Here is a 22,129-nt window from a genome sequence, read left to right on the forward strand (position 1 = left end):
GATTCCCTGTCCGTTGCTTTCCTAGCCTTTTCCTAAATGATTTCAAAGAAATTGGAAATTTATTGAACATCTCCCTTGGTAACTTATTCCAATCCCTAACTCCCCTTCCTATAAATGAATATTTGCCCCAGTTTGTCCTCTTGAATTCCAACTTTATCTTCATATTGTGATCTTTCCTACTTTTATAAACGCCATTCAAACTTATTCGTCTACTAATGTCATTCCACGCCATCTCTCCGCTGACAGCTCGGAACATACCACTTAGTCGAGCAGCTCTTCTTCTTTCCCTCAATTCTTCCCAACCCAAACTTTGCAACATTTTTGTAACGCTACTCTTTAGTCGGAAATCACCCAGAACAAATCGAGCTGCTTTTCTTTGGATTTTTTCCAGTTCTTGAATCAGGTAATCCTGGTGAGGGTCCCATACACTGGAACCATACTATAGTTGGGGTCTTACCAGAGACTTATATGCCCTCTCCTTTACATCCTTACTACAACCCCTAAACACCCTCATAACCATATGCAAAGATCTGTACCCTTTATTTACAATCCCATTTATGTGATTACCCACACTACTATCGCCTTCAGCCCGGCCACCGAATCCCAACAAACTAAGAATTAGATTGTCTCCAACACAGAGTTTCAAAGTGATTCTAACACTGACTCTAGCACTGATTCCACCACGGATTCCAACACTGATTGACTGTCTGCAGCTAACCTTCTCTTTATACCTCGGGTGATGTCTACCAGAATATTCACGATGTGGCGAGAAACGGAACATCCTCGTTCCATCTCCAAGAAAATCACAGGTAATCCAGCCGACGAGAACAATACACGGAAAGAGCGGCCCCGCACTCCAGACCGGCTGAGGGTTGTCTGACTCACTAGCCCCTTTCAGGAAGTACCGAATGGGGCTACCACAGGGTTTGCATAATTACTATTATTAATATTTATCGGGAGGTACACCTCATCTCCGCACATTTAAAAGATGCCCCTTAAAGTACTGTATCTATCTATCCAAACGTGAAACTGTTACTACATGAAGTTGGAACTTTAATCAGAAGGTGTCACTACTGAAGTATTGAGTAATTGTGTTGTGAAGTTTCCTAAACTGACTGAATTTATTTGCTTTGTGTTTGTTTACTTCAAGAAGTTTAATCTTTTCTCCATAGATGTAATTTCAAAACTTCTTGTGAAGTAAGTAGTAAACTCGAGTCCTCATCCTGAGGTGGTGCAGCACTTTTCAGGCACACCCCATTGGAAGTGGGCTGCATGTACCATTTCAACCACATACCAGCCCTCCTGCCATTCTTAAATTTCTGGCAGTACCGGGAATCGAACCCCGACCCCCGAGGACGGCAGCCAACAACACTAACCGTTACACTACGGAGTGGGACAAAACTTCTGGTCATGCACTCTGGTACAAGGTGGAAAAACTTATAACTTAAAGAAGTTTTGTATTTCTAGATTTTCATAACTGAATCTATGTTCCCTTATTTTTGGGTTGGCAAAACTTCATTTTCATTCCGCCAGTTTTGAATCTGGCCAATCATGAATTTTTGTAATTAATTTTCAACCAATCCCGAATTACTTGTTCACCTTTAATTAGCCAATAAAAATTGAGAGGATGTGTCCGGATTAGTCCAGAATTCTCTCGAAACTTCCCTGAGGGTATATAAGTTGCGTCTTTACAAGTTTCCTTGTCTCATTGATCGTCGTCCTTCTGAGTGTGTGTGTTAAGGCAGGAGGCGGGCCGTCTCATTCTTCGGCAGGCAGAACATCAGCCAGGTAATGGCCATATAAATTCTATCTTTCTTGCTGTTTCCGCATACTTATCCGAGGGGAAGGTCCGAATTTCTAACTATGTAACCAACATTTTCTAAAATGTAAAGTTCCGTTCGGCTGATGTAAAGATTTCCTAAAGTCTTTAACTGTAAATCGAGTTCCCCTTCAACTTGGTTCGAGGTGACTATGACTTTGTAAATGTTTTTCTGCTCTTCGGTAATGCCTTAACGTAACCTTCAATGGAGTCACCTCAGTAGACTGGGAGTAGCCCCTGTATATCTGTGCAGAGAGCCCCGTTAGGATTTTATACTTCATTATCTAGGAGTGCAAGTATACGCCTCCATTCATTTTGTGTTCGGGCCAGTAATCTAACCTGTTTTTTTCATGAAGTCCCAGTAGCTTGGGTAATAGATACCCCTGTGTAAAAGTAACTTTTGGAGCAAGTGCTCTTGAATTGGAGGATTTCTGCCCTTGTTTAAATTTTACCTCATTTATAAAATTGTAAATTGTGTAAACTTGAGCTGGTAGCTCAGAACTTGTAAATCTGGGGCTTGTAGCCCAAAGCTGTTTAATTCCCTGTTCTGGGGTTCTCTATTTCTAATCTCCAAATGTGTCATTGTTATTTCACTAAGTGAAAATTTGTTAAGTTTGTTGTTTTTGAAGAAATACAACCTTCAGTTCAAGTTGTAAATTAATTTCACCTTTAATTTCTCCTTTCACCTCTCTGCGATCCACGAAAACACGGTAACAAGTGGTAGCAGAGCGTGGTCGAATTGGTCTAAAGTAAGCCCTCTTGACGTCTAAAATATAATCCACGCGGAACTCTACGAATTTTCTCGGTTGCTGGGTATATTTCCAAATTATTAACTTTCTGTCAACATGTCTGGCCCTTGCGAAGTCCTCGCTCCCGGGTACATACGCAAGGAGGAATGGATTTACGAGTTACTCATTAGAAAGGTCCAATCTGGAGGCACGGTTGTGGTAGATATTGCCAAACTTAAAGAGTGAATAGAATTGCCAATTTGTATCCCAATTTTGGGGGAATAGGAAGTTGATGAGGCTCTATCCACTATCACGGACAACACCACAGAGCTAGCGTCTGTAGTTAGTTTTTTGAAGTAAGCGATCCATCTGCTAACCAACTTAAGAGAGTACAGGCTAGATTTATCCATTTTTATAATAGGGCTAGGGACCTATTGTCTCTAAAGTTGAAAGGAGATCATGCTGAGGAGGCTAGTAATTTAGTTGACCATCTATCAGAAATGTCTAATAGAGTTAGTCAATTGTTGACTGGGGCAGCTGCTCCCAAAACGGACCAAGTACCTTTAGTAAACTTGCCTACTGAGGAAGATTCTGCCAAAGCTGTACAAAGTAAGAAGTCGGTGGCTACTCAACAATCATCAGCCCCACTGGAAACTGACTCTGGTCATCCGAGACAAATTCCACCTTTCTTTTTGAACAATGTTGTGTTAGAAACCTCTCAACCGTCTATGTCGTCTCCCCTTATGTGACCTGGGTTTAGTATTCTGCATCATTCATTGGCTATGCTGCTGAGGGGTATTTCTAAAATTTCAGTAAACTCCACTAACGAAGTTTTTTCATTTCTTAGGTTCCTTGTTGAATTTCAAGATCACGCACTAGTGTTTTCCCTCTCTCACTCTCAAATTCATCAAATTATGTACCTATATTCTGCAGGCGTCCTTTCGGACAAGATAGTCAAGGCTATAGCTGATAGATCATCTATATAAGACTTCCACGCCCACCTGTTGGCAAATTTCATTCCGGCTAGAGCAGTGTCATCATTGATCCAAAAGTTATATTTCAGGGTATAACGTCTGGACGAAAATCTTGCGGATTTCATCCAAGGTATCAAGTTTTATACCCGAATGTTCGCTCTGCATTTTTCTGAAGACCAAATGGTGCAAACTATTGTTGAAGGTATCTCTTATAGATCTTACTTATGTTTTGCGTCTCGTCCCGAAACTTTTGCAGAATTAGAGGCTGTGGCTGTCTCAGCTGAAGGAGTGAGGTATACCGACACCTTAAGAGTTCCGTCTTCTAATAGTTTTCGGTCCCCACCTCGCCGAACATTCACCACCTGCAAATGCTATGCTTGTGGGTCAACGGAACATTTGCGTAACAAGTGCCCATTTATAAAATCGAATGGGACAAAGAAAGAAGTAGGGTCATCTCAAGGATGTTTCAAATTGGGCTCGTTTACTCACCTCCGCGAACTCAAATAATAGAAATTGACTAGTGTCATCGGCTGAGTCCGCATGTTCACCTTCCCAAGGCTCAGTCCCTGTTAAATCCAGCGAAAGCTCTGGTTAGGGTAAAGGTTCTTCTAATCCATCGTTTGAGGGCCCTAAAGAATGCCTCAGAATTGCGGCGGAGACACCCGCACTTGTACCATTTCTTAAAATTGAAGTGAATAGTGAACCCGTCACTGCTCTATTAGACTCAGGGAGCGTGTGTTCTATAATTTCGGCTGAATAGTATTCTAAATTAAAAACTGTTTGTAAGTTCCCTGACTATTGTTCGTCTCCTGTCAAATGCGTTTCGGCTAACTATTCTCCATTGAAAATTTTAGGGTTCATTTCTGCCAAAATTCGTATTTAAAAGTTTACCTGGAAGTGGAAATTATTTGTGGCTAATCACTTGTCTTGTCCTGTAATATTGGGGCCGACTTCTTGTCTTATACTGGTCTGGTGCTCGACATTCAGAGTAGGTCGTGCACCTTCAAATTTGCTAATCATTGCAAAATTCCTCTTCTAAAGTGTAATTCTGTGTCATGTTCATCTGTTTCGCCTACCCAGGATGAGATGTTGTCAGATCATAGATATCTACGTGAGGAGCAGCCTGAATGTATTCGTAAATTGTGTCAGTCCCTTCCTGATGTATTTTCTGATACCCTTGGTGTCACTGATCTTATCGAATACAAGATTGAAGTTACGGATTCGGTTCAAGTTCGGTTTCCGCCTTATAGGCTAACTCCACCCAAAATGAAGGCTCTTAAGGAGATCATCGATCAAATGCTAAAGGATGGTACAATTCGACCTTCTAAGTCGGCGTATTCATCGACCTTTTTCCTTGTGCCGAAACCCCAAGGTGGCTTCAGGCCTGTGATTGATTATAGGGCTTTAAACCGTAAGGTGGTGTTACAATCTGTGCCCCTTCCTGATCTTCACTCTTGTTTCTCGTGGTTTCGGAAAGCAAAGTTCATTACTATTCTTGACCTGAAGCAGGCGTACAACCAGATCCCTCTAGCTGAAGAATCGAAGCATCTAACAGCTTTTGCCACGAATTGGAACTAGTATGAGTACAACTGCGTGCCTTTCGGGCTCCCCACGGGGGCAGCTGTGCTCACTAGACTGCTGGATAGGGTCTTCACCGACATCAAATTTGAATACGTGTAGCATTATCTTGATAATTTCGTCGTATTTTCTGAGACCTTTGAAGAACACCTAGATCATCTAATGGAAGTGCTCAGTCGTCTTCGTAAGGCCGGGTTGACTGTAAAATTATCTAAGTTAGCTTTTGCTAAACCTTCCATGTCGTTCTTAAGGCATATTGTGTCGCCCGAAGGTGTTTCCATTAATCATTCTAGAACACAGGAAATCCGTGATTTCAAACCTCCTAAGGACATCAAAGTTATTACCAGGTTCATAGGCATGGTGAATTTCTTCAGGAAATTGATTCCTAACAGAGCGGCGCCATTGAACTTACTCCGTAGGAAAGGTGTCAAATTTGAATGGGGGACGTCTCAACAAGCCGCTTTCGAAGATCTGAAATTAGCTCTTTGTAACGCCGCATTCCTTGCAATGCCTCATTTTTCGAATAAATTCGTTGTCCAAACATACGCCTCGTCATCGGCGGTTGCTGCTTCAGGAAACGGAACTCGGAAGGCGACTTATCGCCTATGCTTCTAGGACATTATCGGCTCAAGAGGCCAAATATTCCATCTATGAACTTGAGGGTTTGGCAGTTCTGTTTGCACTAGAGAAGTTCCGCCTCTATCTGGAACATGTCAAATTCGACTTCGGAACGGATAACCTAGCCTTAAGTTGGGTACTAGCTAGGCCGTGTCGTACTGGTCCTATAGCGCGCTGGGCCATCATGATTTCGGCCTTCCTATTTGATGTGAGACATATTCGAGGATCTGAAAATGTAGTGGCGGATGGACTAAGCCGCATGTTTTCTCATGAAGTGGAGACCACTGAACAGGAAGATAGTTCTTCTCTTCCCATGCCCATATATTCGGGTATTAATGCCATTCTAACTGATGCCCCCATGTTATTTTGGGATATAGAAAAATACCTATGTGAAGACCCAGTGCCGGCGCCTATTATGGAAACACTTTCTTCTGAGGAACATGAAGTCCCTTATGTGTTGAGGAACGGGGTTGCCCTTCGAGGCAAGATCAAAAGATGAAAGTAGTAGTTCCAGTTGTGCTTGTTCCTATGATCTTCAAGTACTATGATGAGACCCCATTAGGGGGGCATTTAGGCATCTTCAGAACTCGGGAAACGATCCGAGAGATGTTCATTTGGAAAGGTATGGACGGCGAAATTCGAGAAATGGTAAAAGCTTGTAAATCTTGCTTGCTTAGTAAGTTCACCATGTCCACTAAGCTAGGTCTATTGTCATCTCATCAAGCGTCTCTCCCCATGGAACGTCTCTACATAGACTACGTCGGACTATTCCCACAATCTAAGAGGAACTCAAATAAATTTATTCTGGTGTGTGTAGATGGTTTCACGAGATTCTTCTGGTTATTTCCGACTAAGCTGGCAACCGCTCAGTCTACTATTTCTTGTTTGAACACCATATTTGCTTCTTTTGGCCCCTGTCAATATATAGTTTCCGATAATGCTAAGGCATTCACATCTAACTAATTCCGTAAATTTTGTTTCGACCTGTCTATCTCACACGTAACAACTTCTGCTTATTACCCCAACCAGCTCTGGCGGAGTGGGTCAATCGTGCTTTAATTGCATTTCATCATTAAGATCATTCCAGGTGGGATACGTCCCGGCATTGGTTGGCCTTTGCTTTAAATTCGGCGGTTCATGGGTCCCATAAGTTCACTCCAGCATCTCTCATGTTGAAACTTGTTCCGAACACGCCGCTCTCTAATCTTTGGTCACTTAATGACATATTACCAGAGACAATAGATCCCGATAATCTTAGAGATCTATGGAAGAAGGCTAAACACAACTTAACTGTTTTCCATGAAAGGGTTAGAGAAAGATATGATCTTGGACGGAGTCCCACCAATTTAAAAGTCGGAGATCAGGTCATGGTTAAAAATGTTGTTCCTGCGGGCAAGCTTTCCCCCAGATATTAGACTTTCTCACACCGGTTACATTGTTAGTCAGTAACCCAGCCACAGAGAGAATCTTTAGGGTTCAACTCTCTCAGGTGAAACCTGTGTAATTTAATTGTTATTTACTTTAGCCATTAAAATTTAGCAGGTTTCGAAGGTTATGTTTCTCCGAAGAAAAATTATTTTAAAGTCATATTAATTGATTCGAGTCCTTTTGCCCCATGTTTGTATATTTACTGATATGTACGATCTTCCCCTCTGATTTTTCCTGTGGTCAATTCCCTACTGGCCATTGCCAAGCCCCCGTCTCCTGCATCCACGCATTATTGACACACACTCAACTTCAACGCCGCCCGCACCTCTGCCTCACACCAATAAGGATCGTACTATCAAAATCCCTGCAACACATCTATGTCGCCCAGTTGTTATTGTTTCAGTATCCCCTCTGCCGTCAGCTGCCGTCTTTCAACATCTGGTGAGAGATACCGGAGTGGGGTAAGGGCCCACTCCACTCTAGTGAAGACTCTTTGTGGACGGCGCGATGGAGCTCCATCCCTCCAGCAAGGGCTGAGGTTCGTGAAACCTACCGCCAAACTGCACATCTACATCTTATCTGCGGCGACCTTCACCACGACCACTCCTCTCATAGTAGCGGGAGAGGTGTATCTGAGGGTACTTGAGTGGTCCGTGCGACCTCACCTGGTTATCGGCAGTGGCGGCAGGTCTTGCCGTCAAACTTAATCAGCATGTAATTAACGTCTAAGATCACAAGGAGACTTTAAATCTGAATTTCAAATTTTCTACCAATCAACTTTGGGAAAAGACATCAAAAAAATTTCTATGGAACAATTTTTCTCTCTCAAGTTTCTTCTGTGTCACCCCAAAGAAGGACCTCTGGCGGGGGCGGGGGTGGGCGGGTGGGGAGGTCTGTACCGGGAGGTACACCTCAACTCCGCACATTCAAAACATGCGCCCTAATGAACTCTATCTATCTATCTATCCAAACGTGAAACTCCTACTACATAAAGTTGGAACTTTAATCAGAAGATGTCACTACTGAATTATTGAGAAATTGTGTTGTTGTGAAGTTTCCTAAACTGACTGGATTTATTTGCTTTGTGTTTGTTTACTTCAAGAAGTTTAAACTTCCCTCCATAGATGTCATTTCAAAACTTCTGGCCATGCACTCTGGTACAAGGTGGAAGACTTATAACTTAAAGAAGCTTTGTATTTTTAGATTTTCATAACTGAATCTATGTTCATTTATTTTTGGGTTGGCAACACTTCATTTTCATTCCGCCAGTTTTGAATCTGGCCAATCATGAATTTTTGTAATTAATTTTCAACCAATCCCGCATTTCTTGTTCACCTTGAATTAGCCAATAAAAATTCAGAGGGTGTGTCCGGATTAGTCCAGAATTCTCTCGAACCTTCTCCGAAGGTACATAAGTTGCGTCTTTTGAAGTTTCCTTGTCTCATTGATCGTCGTCTTTCTGAGTGTGTGTGTTAAGGCAGGAGGCGGGCCGCCTCATTCTTCGGCAGGCAGAACATCAGCCAGGTAATGGCCACATTCATTCTATCTTTCTTGCTGTTTCCGCATACTTATCCGAGGGGAAGGTCCGAATTTCTAACTATGTAACCAACATTTTATAAAATGTAAAGTTCCGTTCGGCTAATGTAAAAATTTCATAAAGTCTTTAACTGTAAATCGGGGATAGAGAGTACGTTACCCTCTCGAGTTCCCCTTCAACTTGGTTCGAGGTGACTACGACTTTGTAAATGTTTTTCTGCTCTTCGATAATGCCTTAAAGTAACCTTTAATCGAGTCACCTCAGTAGCTTGGTATTAGCCCCTGTATATCTGGGCAGAGAGCACCGTTAGGATTTTATTCTTCATTATCTAGGTGTGCAAGTATACGCCTCCATTCATTTTGTGTTCGGGCCAGTAGTCTAATCTGTTTTTTCATGAAGGCTCAGTAGGTTGGGTAATAGATACCCCTGTGTAAAAGTAACTTCTATTGTAAATCGTGCCTACAGAGGCCAGAGAGTGTAAGATTTTTAATGTAATGTTGCCGTAAGCGGGCTGTTAGAAATTTGTTAATGTTGGAGAGCATGTAAGCTCTTTTCTAAGTTTTCTGTAGTTGTGAGGGGTGCCTCTGGAAGGCTAGATATTGTAACTTTTGGACCAAGTGCTCTTAAATTGGGGGAATTCTGCCCTTGCCTAAATTATACCTCATTTATAAAATTGTAAATTGTGTAAACTTGAGCTGGTAGCTCAGAACTTGTAAATCAGGGGCTTGTAGCTCAAAGCTGTTTAATTCCCTATTCTGGGGTTCTCTATTTTTAATCCACAAATGTGCCATTGTTATTTCACTAAGTGAAAATTTGTTAAGTTTGTTGTTTTTGAAGAAATACAACATTCAGTTCAAGTTGTAAATTCATTTCGATATTTTAGATAGACCCATTCACCCCAGCACCTTCTTTCACCTCTCTGCGATCCACCAAAACACGGTAACAAGTATTATTATTATTATTATGATTATTATTATTATTATTATTATTACTCCGGGGTTATCAATGGATCCGAAAGAGGTGAAAGAAGGTGCTGGGTTTGAATGGTCTAACTACGATATAATAATTTAATTAAAACTTTAAAAGGTTATATATCTTTTCAAAAAACAAACTTAACAATCTTTCACTTAGTGAAATAACAATGACAACTTTAGATAGTAAAATAGAGAACCCCAGAAAAGGGAATTACAATTTTTTGGGCTTCTAGCCGCCGATTTACAATTATCGAGCTTCAGGCTCCAAATTTACAAGTTTCAGATAAGGAGAGATGTCTCCCTATATACAGTGTTCACGAGCACTTGGCTCCAACAGTAACAATTTACGGCCTTCCAAATGCACCCCTCAATATTACAGGAATTTCAGAAAAGAGCTCACATGCTCTCTGACATTAACCAACTTCTAACAGCCCGCTTACAGCAACATTACAAAACCTTACAATATTTTGCCTCTCTAGAAGCAATTAACAATTAACGAAAGTTAGTGCAAAGGGGTATCTGGTACCCAACCTACTGGGCATTCGTGGTAAAAGAATAACAGGTTAAATAAATGACCCGAACACAAAATGAATGGAGGCGTATACTTGCACTCCTAGATAATGAAAAATAAAATCCTAACGGGGCTCTCGGCCCAGATATACAAAGGCTAATCCCAAGGTACTGAGGTGACTCAAATGAAGGTTAATTTAATACATTAGGAAAGAAAAAACAGTTACGAAATCGTAGGCACCTCAAACCAAGTTGCAGGGGAACTCGAGAGGGTAACGCACTCTCTATCCCCGATTTACAGTTAAATATTTTATGGAATATTACATTAACCGAACGAAAATTTACATTTTAGAAAAGGTTGGTTGTATAGAAATTCGAACCTTCCCCTCGGATAAGTTTGTGGAGACAGCTAGAAGGATAGAATGTTGGTGGCCATTACCTGGCTGTTGTTCTGCGTGCCGAAGAATGAGGCGCCTCGCCTCCTGTCTTAACACACAAACTCCGAAGGACGACGATCAATGAGACAAGGTAGACAGAAAAAGCCTCAGCTTATGTACCGGAGGAGATTGTTCGGTAGGATTCTGGACTAATCCCGACACACCCTCTCAATTTTATTGGCAAATTCAAAAGATACACCCGAAAAGCAACAAGAAGGCTGTGATAGGCTGAAAAATAATTACAGAAATTTCTTATTGGACAGATTCAAAATTGGCGGAATGAGAAAGAAGTGCTGCAAACTTCGAAATATATACAAAAAATAAATTAAAGTTAATTTACTTGAGAAAACCCATAAACACAACATTTCTTTCAATAACTCATTGTTCTTCCTTGCATCAGAGTGCGTGACCTCAGTTTTGTAGAGGCATCTATGGAGAAATGTTCAAACTTCTAGAAGTAAACAAACACAAAGCAAATAAATCCAGTCAGTTTAGGCAACTTCACAACACAATTACTCAATACTTCAGTAGTGACACATTCTGATTAATGTCCCCACTTCATGCAGTAGAAATTTCACGTTTTGTTCCATAGAGAGTGTTCTATAACGCGCTTTTTTGAAATGAGCGGAGTTGAGGTGTACCTCCCAGTACAATTATTATTATTATTATTATTATTATTATTATTATTATTATTATTATTATTATTATTATTATTATTATTATTTAGGGGTCGGTACTATATACATATCAGAAGATCAGTGTAGACTGACTGAAGTGGAAATTAATTTCGTTGGTGTTCACCGATAAGAGGATGACACTGAAGCTTAACGAAAGTTCTGCATGACGTTGGTGAAGCCTGCACTGATTTACGCTCCGAAATGCTGGACGTTTTCTGAATATACAATCACCGTATAAATGCTACACAGATGAAGATGCGTACAATGTGAACAGGAGTTTCAAATAAGGTTCACATCCCAAGCGAGCGGATCAGAAGCAAGTTACACGCGAAGGAGAAGATCGTAGGGACGTTTCAGCTCGAGCGGGCAACATGGTTCGGAAATGTGGAAGAACAGGCTATGCAATCAAAACAGCCCTTGACGTTCGGGTAACCGGGGTAAGAAGAAGAGGAATATGATGTAACAAGAACGATCCGTCCCACTCATATTGAAAGCAGATGACAACAACAAAATACAACATTCTGTGTTCCGCTAACCCTGGAGGATATGCAGCAGTACTCCATCAACCAGGAAATGAAGTACATTAGTGGCAAAGTGGAAGAAGAAAACTACGTACAGTTCTGAACAGGTTTTTCGGCTTAGTGCCCTTCCCGACTTTCATCCCATGTGGAGGGATGTATTCATTATTGGGTGATTGGTAGGGTGATGTGTTGTGTGTACATAAAGTGGTGTGGGTTATGAACACAAGCACTCAGTTCCCGAGCTAGACGACTTAATTAAAATTGACCAAAATCCTCAGCCTGGCCGGGAATAGAACTCGGGACTCTACGCTACTCTAACCATTCAGTATGAAAAATTGGACATGGAAAAAAGCCCTGATAAATACGTTATATACCCTACAGTAGAACGAGGAGTCCACCCGCGCATTTACATCTTTCGACATTCCACCCAGTTTACACAGAATTGTAGTTTTTGGTCTTAAAATTACTGGCTGCAGTAATAATTGCAGTGGTGTACTTTCATAATTAGTAGTAGTACCCACCATACGATACTGGTAGATATATCTGGCTATTACCCGAAGGCCGCGGATCTAAATTATATTACGTCAAATAAATAAATAAATAAATAAATAAATAAATAAATAAATAAATAAATAAATAAATAAATAAATAAATACGAAGGTAATTCCAAAAGTAAGGTCTCCTATTTTTTATAAATACGTAGACATGTTTATTTCTGCAATGGTTTACATCATTTCACAGCTTGAACATTTAGCCATTTTTCTACATACATTTCGGTCGATGCATTTCTGCAGACGCTGTGACAGTTTTTGTATGCCCATGTCATACCACCTCGCCGCCATGCTGTTCCGGAAGTAGTGAACCTCATCTTTCACCTCGCACCCATCTTGCGCACACCTTCCATTATTTCAACTTTTCCGTTAAAATTCTGTGAGCGGCGCTTCGGGAAACCTTAGGAACCAAAGTGCAGAAATCATCCAGGGTGATCCGCCGATCTTCACGCATGATTTGCTCAACCTTCACGACTGTGTCGACGGAAATTGACTGTCTCCCGCTCCTTTGTTTGTCAATTGGCGATGGATTTCAATCGGTTCAGTACCTCTTGCGTTCAAAAACCGAATAACTGCGCGCACTTCGCACTTAGCGGTTACATCCAACGGGAGTTCCACTCTCAACGGTTCCCAAGCCAAGACTGAGTGATTCAGCGCGGCGTGCGCATGTTTATATGCGAGCGCGGGAAACACTCTTCAACACAGACAGAGTCTTGTATTAAAAAAACCAGGATACCTTATTTTTGGGATTACCCTCATATATAACGCCATATGAAGGTACCTCAGTGCTATGGATTTAAGATGAAAATTTTCATACCTGTTCCATGAGCTTGTCTCCACTTCTACAAAGTAAAAACAGCTGGAGAATAGCAAGTGTTAGGTAAGTCACAATATTGGCTATCTTCATCCGGTTGGAGACAGTCACCTAAAAGAGCCAAGTGAACTATATCAGTACGAAAGATGCTAGCACTAAATAAGTCAGAACGACTGGTAGAGGAATAGACATAAACTTACTGTAGTAGCTTCGAAGGCCAGGAAACTGAGAATCACGAGTTGAAAGGTGAAGTCTATGAGCATGTTGAACCAATGAAGCTTTTCAACATCCTTGATCAGCCTGGAACAGAGATCAGCAGAAGAATTAGAAATACTATCTAAAGTTTTATTCTTGAAAGTAGTACACATTGCTGGACCTACATTACGAACAACACAATGGTGGAGCATACAGACAATTAAGGTCCTTGGCCTGCCAAGATGACTGCTATCTACCCAGATATTGGAGTGTCACATAGTCAGCGTGCCAATATCCTCAGCCGTTTTACTTGGTTTCGTGTCTAGGTTCATAATTGACAGCTTCTTTGTTGGTCTCAATGGGCTGAGTGATAACTATCCTGTCGTTGGACCGCAAAGGATTCGGGATGAGCCTTTGCCACTCGAATCGCTTAAAACACATAATAATAATAATAATAATAATGATAATAATAATAATAATAATAATGATAATAATTATGTAATTAATAATATGACTTCATGGAATAAGATACAAATTTCCGTTGCATTTCTATACTTTTTATTCAATTAGTGTGAGGAAATGCAATATAACATAACATCTGCAACTAATTTTTATATATATATAATTTGCTGGGGCCATCAAGGACCACGTTAAGTCTAGTTGCATTTGACACAGAACTTGGCCTTCTTTAGAGCCCAAATTTCCCTCATTCTTTGTGAGTGGGCCTGCTTACGCTCCTCTGTCCAAGGGGCACCGTGTCTTCTCCTCGGTTGCTCGTCTTGGTTTAGCCCGTTCGTCAATATTTTCTTGCGGAAGAGATCTCTGTTAAGGGCGTCTTCAGCTGAGATATGTAGCATTTTCAGGTCTTCTTTGGTATTTCTAAACCAGGGAATTGTGGTTTTGGGGTTTGAATCAAAAAAGTGAAAGATTTCTTTAGTTAACTTTCTTCCGTCCATTCTTTTCAGATGACCATAAAATCGTGCCCGTCTTTTTCTGATTGTGTCGGTAATTTTCACTATTTTGCTGTAGACTTCCTTGTTGGAACTCTTTTGATGAATTCCATTTCTGTACTTTGATCCCAAGATTCCTCTCACAATTTTGCGTTCTCTTTTGTCCATTTCTTCAAAAAGTTCTTTGTTGGCATTTAGATACAGGGTTTCGGCTGCATATAGAACTACTGGCTTTAGAACTACTTCATAGTGACGTATCTTGGTGTTTTAGGAAAGGCATTTTTTGTTGTAGATTGTGCGGGATGTTTGGTAGGCTATTTCCAGTTTGCGTACTCGCTCCTGAAGTGCTTCTTTGTCCAGTCAATTTTTCATGATGATCTCACCCAGGTATTTGAATTTGTCTACTCGGGTGATGTCCCCGTATTTTGTATGAAGTTTTGGTGGAGCCTCTTTGATGTTAGTCATTACTTCTGTTTTCTCAAACGATATCTGCAAACAAGTTCGTTCGGCAATTTCCTTAAAATTTCAACTTGAGCTCTAGCGGTTTCTATGTCGTTTGAGAGAACAGCAATATCATCGGCAAATGCTAAGCAGTCTGTTGCGATCCCCTTGGATTTGGTTCCTATTCTCAATGGACTGTAGTTGGTTTCCTGTAATCTCACCCGCCAGGTTCTGATGATCTTTTCAAGAACACAGTTGGAGAGTATCGGGGATAGCCCATCACCTTGTCGCACTCCTGTTTTGATGTCAAAGGAATGCGAGAGACATCCGTAGAACTTCACCTTGGATTTTGTATCGGTCAGGGTGGCTCTAATTAATGCCAGCAGTTTCAAATCAACTCCAAATTCATTTAAGATGTTTAGCAGGACTTCCCGGTCAATGGAGTCGTACGCTTTCTTAAAGTCCACAAAGACAGACACATACTGCTTGGACCTTAATGTACAATATCTGATGATCGTTTCGAGATTTTGGATCTGTTCAGCTGTTGAGCGACCTTTTCTGAACTCTCCTTGGTATTCACCTATTTGATGTTCGACTTGTGCTTCCAAACGCTCTAGGATGGCAAGTGATTGAATTTTGTAAGTCACGGGTAGCAAAGATATCCCTCTGTAGTTGTTGATGTTCTTCATGCTGCCTTTCTTCTGTAATGGATGGATCAGAGCTATTTTCCAATCTTCGGGTAGGGTCTCCTTGTTGCAAATTTCTTCTATCTGCTTTTGCAAGATATCAAGTGATTCTTCGGGGGCATATTTCCATAGTTCTGCTACTACTGAGTCTTCCCCTGGCGCTTTGTTAGTTTTGAGACGGGCAATGTGGCGCTTGATTTCATCTCTGTCGGGTGGTCTGGTATCTGGGTACCTGAGTAAGGGTACCTTGGTCTCAATGGCGCTTTGCGGTTTAGAGCAATTAAGTAAATTCTTGAAGTAATCTGCCAGAATGCTGCAATTTTCTTCATTTGACGTCGCCAGTGTGCCGTCCTTTCGCTCAAAGCATAGAGATGGTGGTTTATAGCCAGTGAGTTTGCGTTTGAAGGCTCTGTAGTACTCTCTGCTTTCATTCTTCCTAAAGTTTTGTTCTATCTTTTCAATGAGGGAATTTTCGTATTTACGTTTCTCAGTTCTGAACACCCTAGCTGCTTGGGCACGTTGGGTTTTGTAGGTTTCCCAATCATTTTCTGACTTCGTAGAGTAGTACTGTTTCCACGCATTGAGTCTTTCTTGGAGGACTGATTCGCAGGTACCATTCCACCAGGCATGCTTTTTGCTTCTCTTGATTTCTGCAACGTCTTTGGCGGCCTCAACAAGGAGACTCTTGGCGTTGTTAAAGTCACAGTCATTGGGTCTAGCCTTGTCCTCGAACTCCTCGACCCTTTGCCGAAGTTTATCATTGTCGAAGCGTGTGATCTGTTTGGTTGTCTTCCTTGTGCTTGCGGGAATTGGTTTGAATTTGATAAGAGACATATAATGATCTGAGGCCACATTGATGCCTTTCTTTACCTTGACATTCATAATCTCAGGGCTGTTTCTCCTGGAGATTGCAACATGATCAATTTGGAACTCTCCGAGAGCTTGGACGGGAGAACGCCAAGTCATTTGCTTTCTGGGTAGATGGTGAAAGTGGGTCGACATGACCTGCAGGTTGTGATTTTCGCAAATGGACACCAGTCTTTTGCCGTTGGGATTGGTTCTTTTGTGAGTGGGATAATTTCCTATAAATTTCTTGTACTTCTGTTCACGACCTAGTTGGGCATTGAAATCACCCAAAAGAAGCTTGACATGGTGTTTGGGGATTTTGTTTAATTTTTCATCCAGTAGGTCCCAGAAATTATCAACGTCGTCTGGATCAGACTTGTTCTTATCATTTGCAGGAGCATGTGCGTTAACTACGGCGTAGGTTCTGTTCACGCATTTAATTGTGTGTAGGCCTATAGACAATCTGTAATTCACAGGTTCGAAATTTGCAACCGATTTAATGATCTTGGTTCAAACAGCAAACGCGGTTCCAAGCATCACAGCTCCATTGAGGATTCCCCTTTGCGCTTTGCTCTTGAAAAGTCGGTAGCCTTCGGATTCAAAAACCTCTTCATCTGGGTACCTTGTTTCCTGCAGGGCCATTATGGATATCTGATTTTCGTGGAGAGCTTTGGTGAGGGTTTTCAGCTTGCCAGTTTGTGTAAGTGAATTTATGTTGAAAGTTGCTAGAAAGGTTTTAGATTTTGGCCTGAGTTTTTGACTCTTCGGGGTACACCGGGACGCTCCGACTCGTCTCTTGCATGATGTCGAGTCTCCCCCAGAATCCGAACGAGACTCGTGTGCCGTGGCGTTCACGACGAGTGATTTATCCGAAGATTTTCCCCCTGGGGTATGTTTCTTGAAATGTTGTGCCATCATGCTTTTGGACTTGACTTTGCTTTGGACGGGTACGCATCCTTTTACAACTAGGGTTGTTAGCCCTAGAGGTTGCCTCAAATGCTGGGGCTGTACCTTAATTAAGGCCACGGCCGCTTCCTTCCAACTCCTAGGCCTTTCCTATCCCATCGTCGCCATAAGACCTATATGTGTCGGTGCGACGTAAAATCCCTAGCAAAAAAAAAGAGGTTGCCTCAAGATGTTTTCTGGCTTCTGGTCATTTACCAGTCTTCGACGTAACCGTGGCAAGGGACCAGTTTTTTTCACGGTGGTATTTTATTTCCCTACTACCCTCTGATTCTGCTGGCGGCAGAGCCAGCGAGCTTCCCCAATTCCAATGGGACGCGCCCGATGGAGGTAACCGGTAAATCCCCACACGCGTTTATTTATTTATTTATTTATTGTCTTGTTTCATATGGCGGTACTCAGGCTATGAAACCTGCTATTATGTCCGACCATACATACACCTACATGAAGAGTTAAATATACATTAAATAAGTTATCTACAATTTAATATCTTAAGGTATCAATTAAATATTTTAATTAACCTAATAAATTAGCTATGATCTATTCCTACGTATATTATGAATAATTATTGCTTATTAACCAGGTTTGACAGAGTTTCTTCAACCGGAGGTGTTTTGACACGCTCCTAATTTCAGCAGGTAGGGCGGCGACTACAATTGATGTGCTGTAGCCGGTTGAGCGGTGAATGGGAATGCTTAGTACTGAGGTGGATGAATACTAGAAGTTGATGCAAGATAAGTGAATTGTGTGGCAAGGTGTTCAGGAGTGTTAAGGTGCAGTATACGATGTAACAGGGAAACAGTGTGTAAATTTCGTCGCTCTCTTAAGCGGAGCCATGAAAGTCTAAGGTGCAGTATACGATGTAACAGGGAAGCAGTGTGTAAATTTCCTCGCTCTCTTAAGCGGAGCCATGAAAGTCTATTAAATGCGAGAGAAATAGGGCTAAGCCTAGGTATAACTGAAATAAATCGAACACATGCGTTATGTGGCTTTTGGATCTGACGTTATGGCGGTAACAACATTGCAAAAATTATGTTAAAGTTAATCACATTAATATTTTTTCCATGTATATTATTATTTATTGCACGTCAGTAGCGTGGTCAGGATGGGCAGAGGGGGCGGGGAGGTTTACAGTTACATTTTGATGATAGAAGACAATGAGGGTGCTTGTGCGAGTGTGGTCAGCGCATGCAAGTCTTGTCGTTATAAGGGCAGTGGTACAAGTGAATTATGTTGATATTCAGATTGCAGTACACTACAAAATCTTATATTAAAGTACAGATCAAGAACAGTATTATCAAGGTCAGCAGTTTCACAGCGAATGATATGTTATGTTCAGTTTTAAATCCAAAATCCAATTTTCGAGGCTTCGTAGAAAATATATTCAACAGATCTCTTGGTTCTAGAAAATCTACTCTGAATGTCTATTTAGTTTATTGCCACTTTCTGCTCATTTTATTTTTGTAAAATTTTCGTGGGGAAAACTAATCCCCAGTAACATTCTCCCCTCTTGGCTACAACCCTGTTACACGTTACTCTTTCTTTTTTAAGAGTATATCCCACTTCTAGTCCAAGAACCACAAGTTCTGTTTGCATTTCCTCCATGTAAAACAATGCTATCAAAACTTTCCAAATCTTTTCAAATCTTGTCAAACCTTCAGCCGTGTTGACAAATCTTTGACGAGATTTGACCAGTTATCTTGCGAAGTATTGAATTAAAAGAACAATTTTATGGTGTACAATAGACATAACATATACAGTATAATTATGGAATCAAACTATCGTTGGCCACATAGTAAAAAACAAAAAACTTACCGTATGTTCGGATAAAGAAGAACGGCACCATTCGATAATTTTAAATGACAAAAATTGCCAGGTTTTTTGTTTCTTGGTTTTATTATTTTATTATCGTGAAATGTCTTGTTTGAATATACTTTCTTTGGTGTTCATGTTATTGTTTATTGTATTTTTGTTATTGTTATGTAATTTATGTTTAAATTTTATTTCGGTTTTGTTCTACTTTAGGTAAGCATTGCTCCAGGATAACTACCAATTGCAATGTATTTGTTAATGATAATAATAATAATAACATATATGAGTGCTAGGTTAGGATGCACTTAGGCTGAGCAACTAACAGAGAAATGTCGATTCAAATCCTAGAGCAGATTCTAGAAGTGATTTTCAGTGGTCTTCTCTTCAACGCCGGGCAAGTATGGTGATAAAATATAGAGCACACATCTTTCCAATCGTAGGCAGGGACACATAACTGGCATAGACACCACAGCAACATAGGTTACCACAAGTACGAGCCGCACGGGACTGTTATTGAACATGTACCAAACACAAGAATAATTTTGAATTACACGACCAATTTTTACTCATGATTACTACTTTGCAGACTGATGTTCTCTTACCAACCTGATTATTTTCTTTTGCTATGTGTGCAACGACATGCTAACAACACATTCAGTTTTCGGACTAAGGTGGATAAGAAATGTCTATGAATGGGAAGATTGTGGCCATCACCTTACTGACAAGGCGCTTGCCTGGTATAACAAAAGGAAACCATGGAAATCAATCTGGGTTGCTGATTGTGACGTTAGAACTCACAACCTACCTGTACCACGTAGCCAAGTACTTCGATGGTATGATCATGAATCCCCCTATTATAATTTATTTAATTTATATTGTGGAGAATATTGGTCTAGTATTTCGTTTCAGAATCGTAGAAACAAAGGAGGTGTTCTATAGTCTAGCACACACCGATTTGTGTTTGGTTAGATATCAATCATGGTGTGGGTTAGTGTAGTCACGTCCTAGTTCGTGAACCATGGGCAACGGCTGAGTGGCCTAGTAAGTTGTCCTGAGAGTCGATATAGCAGTTGCTATGGAATGGGAGTCGCCATCTCGGACATATTCTGTGTCATGGCCCCCCTTGTGCTCAGGCGGCTAGGACTATACAATCCATCGATGTTCCCTAACATGTTAGAGGAGAGATCCGCACTTGGACTATGTGTAAGTAGCGTTGCATCCTGCTTCATGAATTTACTGAGCTCAGAACATTTTAAGCAAGCCTCGAACCTGTGGGAGTAACAGAGTCCTACTCCCATTTGACAGGCGAGGGACTCCTTGGAAAAAACTTACCGAACGAAATGGAATTCGATGGGGAGCTATCAATATTAATGGAGCTTATGCGTGAAAAAATTAGAACTCGTTGAATCAGCAAAGAGTGGCCTAGTAAGTGGTCCTGAAAGTCGGGATTCCAGTTCTTATGGAATGGGAGTGGGATATCGGACATATTCTGAGTCATGGCCCTTCTTGTGCTCAGGCGGCTAGGACTATACAATCAACCGATGTTCCCTCACCCGTTAGAATCTGCATGTGCTAGGAGTAAGTGAAATTCGGGTAAGGGGAGATAACGAAGAAGAGATAGGAGTATATAAAGCGTACATGACAGTTGTTAAAAAGGGAAGGGCAGAGTATGGGGTAGGGCTGTTCATCAGGAATACTATTGCACGCAACATAGTTTCTGTTAGGCACGTAAATGAGCGAATGCTGTGGTTAGATTTGGCAGTTGTAGGAATTAGAACTGGAATTGTCTCCGTGTATTCACCATGTAAGGGTGCAGATGAGGATGAAGGTGACAAGTTCAGAAGTTTTATGAAGCACTGAGTGACATCGTAGTCAGGGTCAACAGGAAGGATAGGATATAACTAATGGGCGATTTCATTGCGAGATTTGGAAATAGAACTGAAGGATACGAAAGGGTGGTTGGTGAAAGCAGGGAAAATATGGAAGCTAGTGGGAAAGGGAAGCGTTTGCTGGACTTCCGTGCTAGTATGGGTTTAGCAGTTACAAATACATTTTTCAAGCACAAGGCTATTCACGGCTACATGTGGAAAGCTAGGGGTACCAGATTCATAATAGAATATATCTTAAACGACTTCGAATTCAGGAAGTCTGTTAGGAATGTACGAGCTTTTCGGGGATTTTTCGATGTTACAGTCCACTGTTTGATCTATATTGAAAGTGAAATCTGTCTGCAAACGGATAAGGGTAGAAAATGTCCAGGACGAGGAAATTAGACAGAAGTACATGGATATGATTAGCGAGAAGTAGCGAACTGTGGACAGTAAGCAGGTTCAGGATATAGAAAGATAGTTGGTGGCATACAGGGGTGCTGTAGTAGAAACAGCAGGGGAATGCCTAGGAACAAATGTGGGAAAATGGGAAAATGGGAACGTCTTGTTGGAATGATGAAGTGAGAGCAGCTTGTTAACGTAAAAAGAAGGCTCATCAGAAGAGGCTCCAAATAAGGGCGGAGGCAGACAGGGAATTGTACAAAGATGAAAGAAACAAAGCGAAACGTATAGTTGTTGAATCCAAAAAGAAGTCGTGGGAAGATTTTGGTAATAACCTGGAAAGGCTAGGTCAAGCAGCGGGGAAACCTTTCCGGACGGTAATAAAGAATCTTAGGTAGGGAGGGAAAAAGTTTATGTGACAGTGTTTTGGGTAATTCAGATGAACTCATAATAGATCCCAGCGAATCACTGGACAAGTGGAGGCAATATTTCGAATACTTCTCAACGTAAAAGGAAATGTTTCTGGTGGTGTCGCGAAGAACCGAGTTCATGGGGAGGAGGAAAATTATGTTGGTGAAGTTACGCTTTAGGAAGTGGAAAGGATGCTAAATAAATTCCATTGTCATAAAGCAGCAGGAATAGCTGAAATTAGACCTGAAATGGTGAAGTATACTGGGAAGGCCGGAAAGAAATGGCTTCAAAGAGTGGTACTATTAGCATGTAGTTTTGGACAAAAGCAGTAATTGCATCTATCTATAAACAAGGGAACAGGAAGGATTGCAACAACTATCGAGGTATCT

General features: G+C 41.2%; 1 protein-coding gene across 1 annotated transcript in view; it reads right to left on the bottom strand.

The window, feature by feature from the left end:
• The window catches only part of LOC136863490 (odorant receptor 83a-like), an 86,096-nt gene that overhangs the window by 30,333 nt on the left and 33,634 nt on the right, over nt 1–22,129 (bottom strand). Inside the window, exons 3-4 of the mRNA XM_068225962.1 lie at nt 13,367–13,466; nt 13,170–13,277 (exon numbers count right to left, since the gene is read on the bottom strand). Coding sequence (XP_068082063.1) covers nt 13,170–13,277; nt 13,367–13,466 — 208 coding nt within the window. The remainder of the gene's footprint in view (nt 1–13,169; nt 13,278–13,366; nt 13,467–22,129) is intronic.

The sequence above is a fragment of the Anabrus simplex genome, chromosome 2 (assembly GCF_040414725.1).
Source record: "Anabrus simplex isolate iqAnaSimp1 chromosome 2, ASM4041472v1, whole genome shotgun sequence".
Classification (NCBI taxonomy): Eukaryota; Metazoa; Arthropoda; class Insecta; order Orthoptera; family Tettigoniidae; genus Anabrus; species Anabrus simplex.